The sequence below is a fragment of the Arvicola amphibius genome, chromosome 3 (assembly GCF_903992535.2).
Source record: "Arvicola amphibius chromosome 3, mArvAmp1.2, whole genome shotgun sequence".
In the NCBI taxonomy this organism is placed as follows: Eukaryota; Metazoa; Chordata; class Mammalia; order Rodentia; family Cricetidae; genus Arvicola; species Arvicola amphibius.
The window spans coordinates 53,158,841-53,171,113 of NC_052049.1; the positions used below are offsets into that span (position 1 = coordinate 53,158,841).

Genomic DNA, 12,273 nt, shown 5'->3' on the forward strand with positions numbered 1-12,273 from the left:
GTCACCAGGCTTGGGAGGCAGGGGTCAACACCCACTGAGCCAGAGGCTCTCAACCTTCCTCAGGCTGTGACCCTTTGATTCAAGTTCTTCATGTTATGGTGACCCCAGCCATAAAATTTTCATTGCTACTTCATAGCTGTGATTTTGCTACTGTTATGAATCATAATGTAAATATCTGTGTTTTCTGATGGCCTTAGGTGATCCCTATGAAAGGGTCACTGCACCCAAAGGGGTCCCAACCCATAGGTTGGGAACTGCTGCAAGCCATCTCTCCAGTCCTAACACAGATTTTAAATATGAAAATTGGCAGCCAAAAGTAACTTATTTGAAAGTAAAGCCCTACAGAAATTTTTGGTTAAAAAAATATAAATACAGTGGGGTGGTAGTGGCGCATACCTTTAATCCTGTCACTCTAGAGGCAGAGGCAGGGGAATCTCTGCAAGTTCGAGGCCAGCCAGGCCTTTCCAGGACGGGTACCAAAGCTAAACAGAGATACCCTGTTTCAAAAACAAAACAAACAACACACACACACACATATAATTTAACAATACACACACACACACACACACACACACACACACGCAAGACTCATTTTCAAAGATGAGCCCTAAGACAAATAAGAACTTTCTATGTTGTGACATGTACTTTTCCATCTGATGACAGCAATCAGAAAATAGCCTGATAACATTACAAAAAGTTCCTAAAAATCTAAGGTTCTAAAGCCTTGGAAGTGGGGGGGGGGGGGCTCTTAACGGGATGCTGATGGGACTGCAGCCTCCAAAGGGGGATTCTGGGAGTCAGAACCGTTACAAGGTCCCAGAGTGAAGAGAACATGAACTTCCAGGACGACATGGTGAAGTGTTGCTTAGCAACAGAGATGTGCTCTGAGAAATGCTTTATCATTGTGCAAACACAGTGCGTTCTTACACAAAATAATACAGGTATGATGTCAGCGGGTGAAAAATCTTACAGAACCACTGTGACTATGTGAAGCGTGACCATCCTCTTCCCCTCAGTCACTGCTCTATGTTGTTGTTGTTGTTTTTGTTTCTGGCCTGGAACTCAATCAAATGCAATCTCATCTCAGCTTTGCTGAGATTACAGGTGTATTTCTAAGAATAGAAATTTCAATCATCTTCTCTACTCTTTCCATTGTATAAGCTTAAAACTGTAGTTTCCCTACAGCCTGTTTGCTCTTCTTAACAGGATCCATTTTCTAACTTTCATGTACGCTCCAAGTTTCAAAATCCCCCTTCTGTTCTCTTTTAAAACGCATTCTCATTAGGCTGGAGCTAGAACTCAGCAGGGAAGATCACCCATGTTTAATTCCCAGCACCCACATTAGTGATCAGAGTCACGTGTAACTCTAGCTTCAAGCAGATCCTATACCTCTGGCCTCTGAAGTCAAAATGCACCCCTCCCCATAAATGTACATAATTAAAGTAATAAAATAAATTTTAAGATTCACTGCTGACAGGCTGGGTGGCACATGTTTACTGTCCTTGCTACTTTTGAGTCCGCGTCCCTGACACAGTGAGAACGCGTCTAGAACTTCAGAGAACCGAATGGCTGTGGCTGTGGCACTACTCGGAGGGAGCGAGGGAGCCGGTGTTACTCCAAACACCATCACCTGTGTCACAAAGGTCACTGCAATCTCAACCAGGCATATTGCTACACATCGGCAAGTCCAATGCTTGGGAGGTAGAAGCAGGAGGATCACAGCAAGTTTGAGGCCAGCCTGGTCTACACAGTCAGTTCCAGGCCAGCCAGGACTTGTCTCAACAACAGCAACAACAAAAACAAAATATAAATATAAAAACATTAGAAAAGTTTCCTGATTCATACAGAACAATTTTAATGAAGATGGTTATTTGCTTAAGTTAGTAAATAAAATAAACAACTTATAGAAAGATGCTAATATATATATATATATACCATGCAGATTTTTTTTTTTTTTTGTTTTTGTTTTTCGAGACAGGGCTTCTTCTGTAGCTTTTGGAGACTGTCCCGGAACTAGCTCTTGTAGCCCAGGTTGGCCTCGAACTCACAGAGATCCGCCTGCCTCTGGCTCCCAAGTGCTGGGATTAAAGGCGTGCGCCACCACCACCCAGCTTAGACCATGCAGTTTTAATAGCATATAATTAATTATGTGCTAGTTAGTCTTGATCAGAGCTGGGCACGAAGACTTTTAAAGGAAAAACGAAAGTCAATTTATTTAGCAGGTGTAGCAGACATGGTAATCAGATCTCTAAGATTAAAACTGGACAGAAAGAGATGTCTTACTTTACACACAAAAGGCTTGTTTCGTTATTAAGCACTTATTAACCACTCTATAGCACAATTAGAAAATTTATCTAGTTTAGAGAGCTAAGTGCTGATGCATGCCTGTCATACCCGCACTCAGGAGCAGAGGCAGGAGGATTTCAAGTTTAAGGCCAGAACAGGCTGCTCAATGAAACCTATCTCAGGGAAGTAAAGAGAAGAGCAAACCCAACAAGACACAATACCTTGTTGGGAGCAGTCTTTCAATAATTAAGTCCCGTGAGTCTCCAAAGTGTGACCGGAACAACTTAACTTGGGAATAAAGAATTTCAGCCAGTGAGAGTCAGAAGGGCAAAGATGCTAGTTTATTTATCTATTATTCAGGAGAACCTTCATGATGACAACTGTCAATAACCAACCACAATATGAGGAAGTTCAAAGAAGGAATTTTGCAGAGACCATTTTTTTTTGCATTTAATTTAAAAAAGTATGCTATTTCCTTTTCAGACACCAAACTGAGAGGCCATTTAGATGATTTCCTTGCTAATTTCTGCTTACTACTAAAGGAGGGATGATTCCCAGCACACTTTTAATATCTGATTCATGTCCATCATTTTCAAAAACCAGAAGGAAGGTGAGGCCAAAAGAAGTCGGAAGGCAGAGGGAACGCTGCATGGACTCAGGAGCTGAAAAAACTGACAGTAAAATATATGTTCTTTGGTTAGCAAAGCGAAGAGGGGGAAAGGATTGCATACATGATAGATACACACCAGCATTCTAAAGCAGGAGACAAGAATGTCAAGAGTGTGCTCTTCCCCTGCTGCCAGATGGAAGGGCTATTATTATAAATGAAAGGCAGCAGTAGTGGATGCCAGATCCTGAAGCCCAGATGTAAGCGGGTTACCCCTGGGACAGGACAGGTTTCAGCTCCCGCAGCAGAACAGAACCAATCAGGGTTTTCTCGGTGTTTATGATAAGTTGGGCTGTGGAGCCTTCCTTCAGTTCCACTGTGACTAGCATCAGTGACCCACTGTGCACAGTTTTAGCTGCAAACCTGCAAGAAAAAATAGAAGAGAGACCTTTTATCCTAAGAGGGAAAAAGAGGAGACAGCATACGTTCAAAGAGCTTTAAAGTAATTCTTTCTTAAATGAAATAATTGATTCAAGGTTCCCCACACCTAAAGCCAAGCATCCTTAGTAAAATCACTAAACTGCCCAGCCTATGCTTACCACACGCAGGCCACTTTAGTGTATTTTACAAACAGAAAAAGAAAAAGAAGCCTATCTCACTTATTGGCTTGAATGGTAGATGCATGAGGGTTTTCTCCTTACGATATACTTAGGAAACAACCATTCACTTGACATTCACATTTACCATGCCCTTTTAAATATGCCGCCACATTTTCCTTTTTAAAACACGTTAAGCAAAGGTACCTTCTCAAAGAGCTTGTAATTTTAATTCATCTCTGAAAATGATTATTCAAGAAGCTAGATAATTTCATGTATATTATAAAATTCATCTCAGTGAAGTCACTCATGTAAAAAATATTCAAATTCAATCTCTATTGCTAATGGTGACATGAAACAAAGTCACATGACAGTCAAGTGCCACCCCATATCCTCATTTAATATTCAGAACATTAGATCCTTATTTTTGCTTTAGGATATAACAGTTAAGTTGAGGTCTAACATGCTATTACTAAATTCCAAGACACGAAGAACCTACTAATTACATGGAATTAAAAGCAAAACTAGCCTTTTAGCACTGCAATTGGCTGAGAAGCTGCCGAAGGCACAATGAACTTCTGTCAGTCCTGCTACTCCATTCTGCATGCACGGGGGCTCAAGGCCGGGAGGGAGACTGGCACCCCTTCTCGGCCTCCACCTCTCCCTCATGGACCATGCTCTGCACATTTTGGGGGGAGGGAGTCTGATTGCAGGGATGAGTGGAGAAGAACAAAGTTGCTGCACATGAGCTTTTGAAAACACTAACAAGTGTGGAGCAGGTCTGTGACCTGCTGTGACCCCACTTTGCAGGGCCAATCCCCTTTCCCCTCCCTGGATGACACGTGTCTGAATCTGAGCCATCTGCCTCAATTTGCGCAACATCTTCAGCCACAATGGCACCCAGTTAGCCCTGACAACAGCTCACAATACATAAAAATAAAACTGCCGCGCTGACAGCATGCTGTGTACTATTCAAGAGCAAACCAACTGGTCAGTGTCTCATGTCTGACGATTAGCATGGGCCTTGCACAGAGCCGGCAGTGTCCTCAGGGATCTGTTTAATTACCATCAACATAAAAGAAGGAGTTTATCAGGAGGCACTCAGAAAAACTTCACTCCCGACTTAATTAAAATATTAGCCACTTAAGCAGGAAGCAGATTCTCTTTAAATGAAAAGTAATTTCTTTTTTGAGTTTTTAAAAATGACACCAAGATCTTCTTATCTAACACATTAGATTCTTCTTTTTAAGATTCTAACAAGCCATGTTTGGGCCACATAGAATGATGAAAATTAGTTCTTCAACAATTAGAATAATCCAATGAAAGAAAAACAGATGTACTCTTCTTACTTGGCTGAAACTATGAACTGCACTTTGACAATACACAGTAAAACGAGAGCTAATGGCTCGTCAGCACAGACCATCAGCAATCTTTCTAATCATCCCACATATCTCCAAACATGCTGGAAACTTGTAGGAACTGGAGAGGCAGTTCCTGCAGAGAACAAGTTTAGGAGTGTAAACCACAGCCGTGTTTCTAAGGTTTTACAAGCTTTCCATACACACTTTCTGTGCAAACGCACACGAGACTAAGCACTCTGGGCAGCTCACTCTCTCACTCTCTCCTCTATGGGAGAACAAGCTGCTCCCTCATCTCTTAAGGCCCCTTACAGAGTCACGCCATTTCTTTTGCCTAAATTTAAAAATTATCTTTATGTAATATGTGTCTGTGTGGGTCTATGTGCATGTGTGTGTGTCCCACCAAATCTAGACGAGGGGGCGATCTCCTGAAGATGAAGGTATAGCCAGATGGGAGTCACCCAATGTGGTTGCTAGAAACTGAACTCAAGACCTCTGGAAAATCAGCGAGTGTGCTTAACTCCTGAACCATTTCTCCAGTCCCTTGTCTAAATTTCAGAGGTTGTACAGCTTTATAGGAGAAAGGTATTTCTGTAGTCTGCTAAGACACAATGGCCCCATATTCCCATTCGTCTACTCAAGTTTCCCCACAGATGTGGTCACCATACCTGTAATTCATCCAACAAATACTTCAACAGAGGTCTCTATTTCAGACAGGGTTCTAATCATGTAAACAATAGTCTACTTAGTCCCTGTATTTACTTAGCACTGTGCCTGGGGACCTCAGAGGAGGAGATTATGCCTGAACTGAACCACAAAGCGCCATTTGAATTTCAGGGCTGCAGAGCCCCAAGGCACATTTTATTTCTCTTCCATTAAAAACCATGAAGAGTTAATGTCACAATAACACCAACTAGGCAAAGACAAATGCCACTGTGCTTACAGAGATTAAAATTAGTATTTTCGGCATGTTTTTCAAATCTTGTTATGAAATTTTCAGTGCCTGAAAGAGCAGGAACATGAAGCGGAGGCCTCACTTGAACTGCAGGGGAGCGCCTCCAAGCAGGCAGCTGTGTTCACGCGGCCCACAGGCCGGAAGATCAGGTGTCCTGACATGCCCATTTCAGTGCAATTGGAACATGGCATGATTACAACTGGCTTCTTTGGGTCCATGCAAGCAAAACCACTCCCCAAAGTTGCTAATTATTTAAATTCCGAACAGTCATGTTTTAGCACATATTTAAGTTAAAGTTATGGAAAGAATACTAGTTAATAAACAAAGCTAGAAACCTTGGCTGTAAATACATGTAAACTTGCTGGGTGACAGCAGGTCTTCAGTACTTGGTCTCAAACAAAGTCCTATTGTGACTTCTTTTTCCAGGAGTCAGGTGAAGTTCTGGTCACCGTAAGTAGCTACTGTTTATACCATGTGACTAGAGGTGGGTGCAAAGTACTTACACAAACGCATCTGACCCAACGAGGCAGGGGACTGACAGAGATGGGGGGCGGCGTGGAAGCACAAGGAACTGCAGGTACTTACCTGGGACACCGGGCCAGTACATGGCAGAGCAGGGATTCAAACCAAATCACTCTGAACCCAGGTCACATACAGTTTCTCAATAGATGCAAAACACTCAATATTTGTTTTTAATTAGTCAACAGATGATTTTTCCTATGTACCTAGCATGTGTAGTTTAACCTATCTTTATGCCAGAAACCTTAAGATTTTCTCCTTTCAAAGTTACGTGCTTATTTTGTATATTCTGCAAGTCAAAAACATCCCGATTTAATTCTGTCATATTTTTAATCCTTGCTCTTACAGATTAAAAATTAAAATACTGTCTACCTATTCCTTCCAAAGTCATCAGTAAAGACAAATATAAAATCTTTTTGAGAAGACCTATACCTGGGAGGGAGACCAATCAGACCTGGAGCCGGGGTCAGCACAGACGAGGACAAGAGTGACGACAGGCAGAGACGCACTGTCTGTGGACGGCGGCTCCATGTTATTAGAAGGACAGCATCTAGATCTTTTCCATTTCATCCTAATATTAAGCACTCCCTGTTCATAATCACCAGCTGAGAAGGCAAACTATTGGGCTGCATGACATCTTCTCTAAATAAATGTCTTGTCCGTTAGCTCTAGCAACTGACATTTAGTCTTTGTTGAATCCTTAAGATTCACAAAAAGGACCAAATAAGCTCAGGCTGTGACCTAAATGAGAAAAAAAAAATGTCTCACTCTTTTAAAAGTTATTTTCTAACTATTGTGGGAATGATGAAACTGGTCACATAACAATAGATCCTGAATAAATATATTGTCTGCAATTCATTTAAATTTGTGAGAAACTGGCTATGGATCATAAATGGTCTTTATTCCCCTCAAAGAAAGGAAGTGCCACAGCTCAATTGTTGCAAGAAGTAAACACAATCGCACAACATGAATGCATGTCTCTCAGAGGCGGCCTCCATCTCAGAGCACCCACAAGCGAGCTCCTTATGCAGAAGCAGACTTGCCGCCCTAACGACAGCTTGACGACATGCTTTTTCTTCTCTTGGATAGTCTTCCTGCTTTCTGGTTTTTCTATTCTGAGTTCAATTTTCTTGTGCTTTCTGTTCTACTGGTTATCAGAAGCTGTGACAATGGCCCACTCAGCCTCAAACTTTTTTTCTGACTCTGTACACGAAGCCTTCAATTACTGCCTGCTGAAGCAGACAGAATCCTATTAGTAAGAGACGATCACGAGATGCCCTGCCCTGCCCTAGCTGTATAAAAATAATTAGTCCAAAGTTGACAAATGTGTAATGAAGTCGCACAATCATTATATGTAAGAAAGCCTGGCTTGAAGGAAGCCCTAAATATCAATACCACAGTGTGAAGATTTGGAATATTATCTTCCTAAGGATTCAAAATTGTAAATTTTTACTGCTTAGGCTTAATATAGTTTAAACAGACAGAGACTCCATATGCTGCAAAGAATCCTCTTTTGTTGACTATAAAACCACATTTCAAGTTAAGTCCATTATACTATTAATACTAAGAAAAAATTTACAAGCGACTAAAACTGAGAGAATTTATCTGAGGCATGTACTTTAAGACCTGACCTGGACCATGGGGGACCTAAGGGAACTGTGCTCCCGTTAGAGAGGAGTCCTATCCACAGGGGAGACCGTGTAAAAGCCACCCCACTCCATCAGTTCAGTGATGTGCTCTCTTTCTCTCAAGTGCACTTTCCAAAGAAAACCTAAGGCTCCCGCCCTCCCACAGCAGCTCTGGTCTGCCTGCCCGGGGTGTGGGATGAGACAGATGAGACAGTGTGAACAGAGGAGCCACACAGCAAGGTCAAGTCTTACCCACTTTCTTTGATCCTTGACAAAACTGTCAACCCAGAGGAATACCTTTCATTTTCTTTCTTTCTTTTTTAACATGAAAACATCTATTTATTCTCTTTCGTGAACTGCTACATTATAGGGCATTACCTCACAAATGGAGAAATTAAAGAAAAGTTAAATACGGAACATTTTAAAGGAAGACTCTTTTGAGCAGTTTGGTTACATGTAAATATCCAGACTGGCTTTCTGTGTAAAATTGACTGAGTTCTGCGTTTGTTTTCAAATGAGGCACTGCTTCTGAGCCAGTAGGTAGAAAGCAGATCCAAAAGCAGTGCTGCCCTCTAGTGGTCAGTCACCAGCCAGTGGAGGGAGCAGGGATCACTTACCTGTTCCCTAACTCACAGTTCTGTTGGACTCAAAAGGTGCCATACTGGAGAAATGACCAAGACAAATATCATTATATCAACAAACGTTCTTATAAACCCTTGTTTCAGGACAGATTAATATGGGACTGGAAGTACTCTTGAGCTTCTGAAAAGTGTGCACCAAGACAGTCAATATTACAGGCTAAGCAAAAATTGCTTTCTTGACAATCCTCAAAAATAACGTGGAATTTAAGTCTGCTGAAGATTCCATGAGAAAAGAAAACAATCAATAAGCAAAAACAGTATCCTGGAGCCAGATGTGGTGGATCACACCTATACTCTGAGCATTTGGGAGCTGAGGCAACTTCCAAGTCAGTCCAGGCTTTAGGCAACGTCTTTATCTCAAAACAAACAAAACACAACACACTATACCACAATAAGCAAAAAGCAAAGAAACCAAACAAGCAAACAACACAAACCCCTATGAACTCACCTACACTACCACAAGTTCAATCAACCTGAGGGTGGAAAAAAGGCAATTATTAGGCCTCTCACCAAGAAGCGACTGTCCATTGGAGACTCATGACAGATCTTATGGGACAGAAAAAGATACATAAAAGTATATCCCCTATAAATATAATTTAAACAGTTACATAGTAGTGGGACTTACTGTGATAAAATTTTAGAAGTCACTTGTACCTATACTTTAAACTACTATATGCTGATAAATCAGTGACCAAGATCAGCATGGATATACTATTCAATTTAAAGCAGTAGACTTTCTTAATAATTAGTGACTAGAATAACAAAGAGCAAAACATTTCCCTACTAAGATCTTTACATATACAAGATGTATTTGACAACAAATTTTAAATTAGCAAAGGGTAGACAGAAGGCGAATCTTAATTAACATCTCCGGGGGAAGGGACAGAGCGCTGAACGTGTGCTGAGAGTGAGCAGCTCTACCACAGTGACCTAGCTGGGCAGCCAAGCACCCAAGAGTCCAGCTGCCCAGAGTCTGTCTGAACCCAAATATCACACTTCCCAGTACTCGGCCAACTGGGTAAACTTGTTCATAAAATAACAAGACAAGACATGTCGCTATAACGCCAATGCAAATGTCGCAATTCTGAACACGGTAGACGTGCTGGGGCTGGTGAAAGATGCCCTTCTTTAGCGACCTGACACTGCTTTCCAGACCCTGCTGCCGCTGACTCACAGAAGAACCTGCAGAACATCTCCCCCAGGGCTGGGAGCAGCTTCAGGGCAGAGCCCAGGCCTGACAGCATGTGCAAAGCCCGAGATGCAGTATGCACACCCTTCACCTAGTGTCCCTTATTGACTATTTTTGAAAAGAAAATATATAAACATAGGAAAGTGTTTTTACCCATGCCACATGCCTATCCCCAGCTACTAACCCAGGGCCACCCCAAGCTGCAGACTCTGGAACATACATGCACATCCCAGGGCTAGTCTCTGATGTGCTGAACTGAATCACAGAAATTCCAGGTGCATAAGCTTCACAGTCTCCCACCTAATTCTTTCCAGAAAATATCTTTAGAGATTTGGGGATTATGGATGAACATTTAGTTTCTGAGTTCTGATACTACGCTATCAGCACTGTCACCAATACAACTGAGCAGTGGCACCTCAGTTTCTATACACTGGTGACAGGAGCCTTCCTCAGAAACACTGGATTTTTCTCAGTCATCTTTTCTGGCTCTTGATGAGCCTTGGTAGCCTCCCTCAGAACACATGAACTGACTTTGAGGAATCCATCCATATGCTCTGAGTGCTGACCATCCTGCCTTCCCAGGCTCTACTCATGAATAACCTTCATAGTTCTGACTTACGATTGCCCACAATGTATAGCGTACCATACACATTTCAAAGGAAGAAGAAAGCTATTCCACTACATTTTTAGTAAACGCTTCTAGATGATGCCAGAGCTTCTCGTTCCCAGCTGCTTGTTCCCAACTCGTCTGACTGTGACCTGGAAAACTGCACACGGGCACAGCGGCTGGCGCGTCACTAAGACGGCTGGTTCTTCCCAGGAGCAGGAAAACCCGCTTCCTAATGCCCTTTAGGAAAATCCTGTTTAAACACCATGCAAACTAAGGGTAGGTGCACTTTCTCAGATGATCTCTACTTTCTATTTAGAGTCAGTCTCACTCGAGGTTGCCCAGGCCGACCTTGAACTCACTCAGTAGCCAAGGGGCCTTGACCTTTCCGTCCTCTCGTCTCAGCCCTGAAGTAGTGGAGACTGCAAGACTACATTTCCAAGCCGCGTACTTTTCTTAATGAGCAGCACTACTGCTGAAAATGACGGGCACCGTTTTCTTGCTCACACTGTCTACTGCTGCACACTCTGGCAGATTCATCAAGGTTTACTTTTCTTAGGAACTCATGTATTTTTAAAATTGGTGTTTAATGCAAAAATATTCAAATTTTGGGGAGCTGGAGGAATACATTATTTCAAAGTAAGACAATGGGAATTTTATTCATTGATTGGTTAGGAAAAATACAATGGCATTGTTAAAAGTTCCGCAAGAAAGAAAATATCTTGAAAATTAAGCAGAACACATGCCAGTTTGTTATATAACAAAATTTAGTATCTTTTTTTGTTTGTTTTTATTTTTATTTTATTTTATTTTTTTTGTTTTGTTTTTCGAGACAGGGTTTTTCTGTGGAGCCCTGGCTATTCTGGAATTTGTTGTGTAGATCAGGCTGGCCTCGAACTCAGAGAGACACTCCTGCCTCTGCCTCCTGAATGCTGGGATTAAAAGGCATGTCCTACTACCTCCTGGCCCCAAAATTTAGTATCTTAAATAGAAACAGTCAAATGCTTTTCATGTTTGGTATTTAAAAAATAATCTAAAGCTAATTACTGTTTACAAATATTAGAGTGTGGTTGGTCTTGGTCTTTCAGAAACTCAAAAGAGCTCTTGGAGAAAAGTATCAGAGTCATTGAAAACCTCACAGGGTTTCAATGTTGTCATCAGCAGACAGTATCTAGGCTTAGATATAAAAACAACATCTCGTGGGGCAGCATACATCAAATGCTACAATCTTAACACAATACAACAACTCAAAAAATAATAAACTGTCAATTTCTGCTATTAAACTGTAATCAGCAATTGTTTTTTCATTTAAGTGAAATTAAGAAAAGCACTAACATAATTTTATAAATAATTAACTGAAAACAATGGCAGAATGTTAGACAATCAGCCAAATAACTTGAATCAACTTGATTGATAAAATACAATAATGAAGTACTTATGCCTGGAAGCCTTAAAGAATAAAAACGTTTAGGGCATTATATAGCTATATTTTTTTGTAACAAATGAGAGGCAAGTTAGGACAGCACAATCTATTAAGTCTACATAGACCTTTTATTCCTGTCGACCATCCACCCCCAGGTTGCAGAGCCCAAACCCAGGCCATTAATGATGGAACTAAACAGAAACGCACCATGAGATCCTGTACATGAGGGCCGAGCACATTAAGGTTGAGTGCCATCTCCACGCTAAAGTAAGTGGTTCTGAGTTATCTGTCTCCTTTGCATTAGCAGTAATAATTGAGCACTGACTGTGATTTTTAATTAAAGTCATTTGACCAGGCAAGAGGTTGCAAACCTCCAGAACAAGTTTCAGGAAAATTATGTGTTAATCAGGATTACAAAACTGGCTTTTGAATCTCAGACCAGGCCTGCTCTCCAGCCCACTTCA

At 41.4% G+C, this 12,273-nt stretch overlaps 1 protein-coding gene across 1 annotated transcript in view; it reads right to left on the reverse strand.

Annotated features, from left to right (window-relative positions):
* Positions 1-2,605: 2,605 nt before the first annotated feature.
* The window catches only part of Ap3b1 (adaptor related protein complex 3 subunit beta 1), a 222,170-nt gene continuing 212,502 nt past the window's right edge, over positions 2,606-12,273 (reverse strand). Inside the window, exon 27 of the mRNA XM_038321892.1 lies at positions 2,606-3,316. Within this exon, the coding sequence (XP_038177820.1) occupies positions 3,163-3,316 (154 nt within the window). The 3' untranslated portion in view covers positions 2,606-3,162. The remainder of the gene's footprint in view (positions 3,317-12,273) is intronic.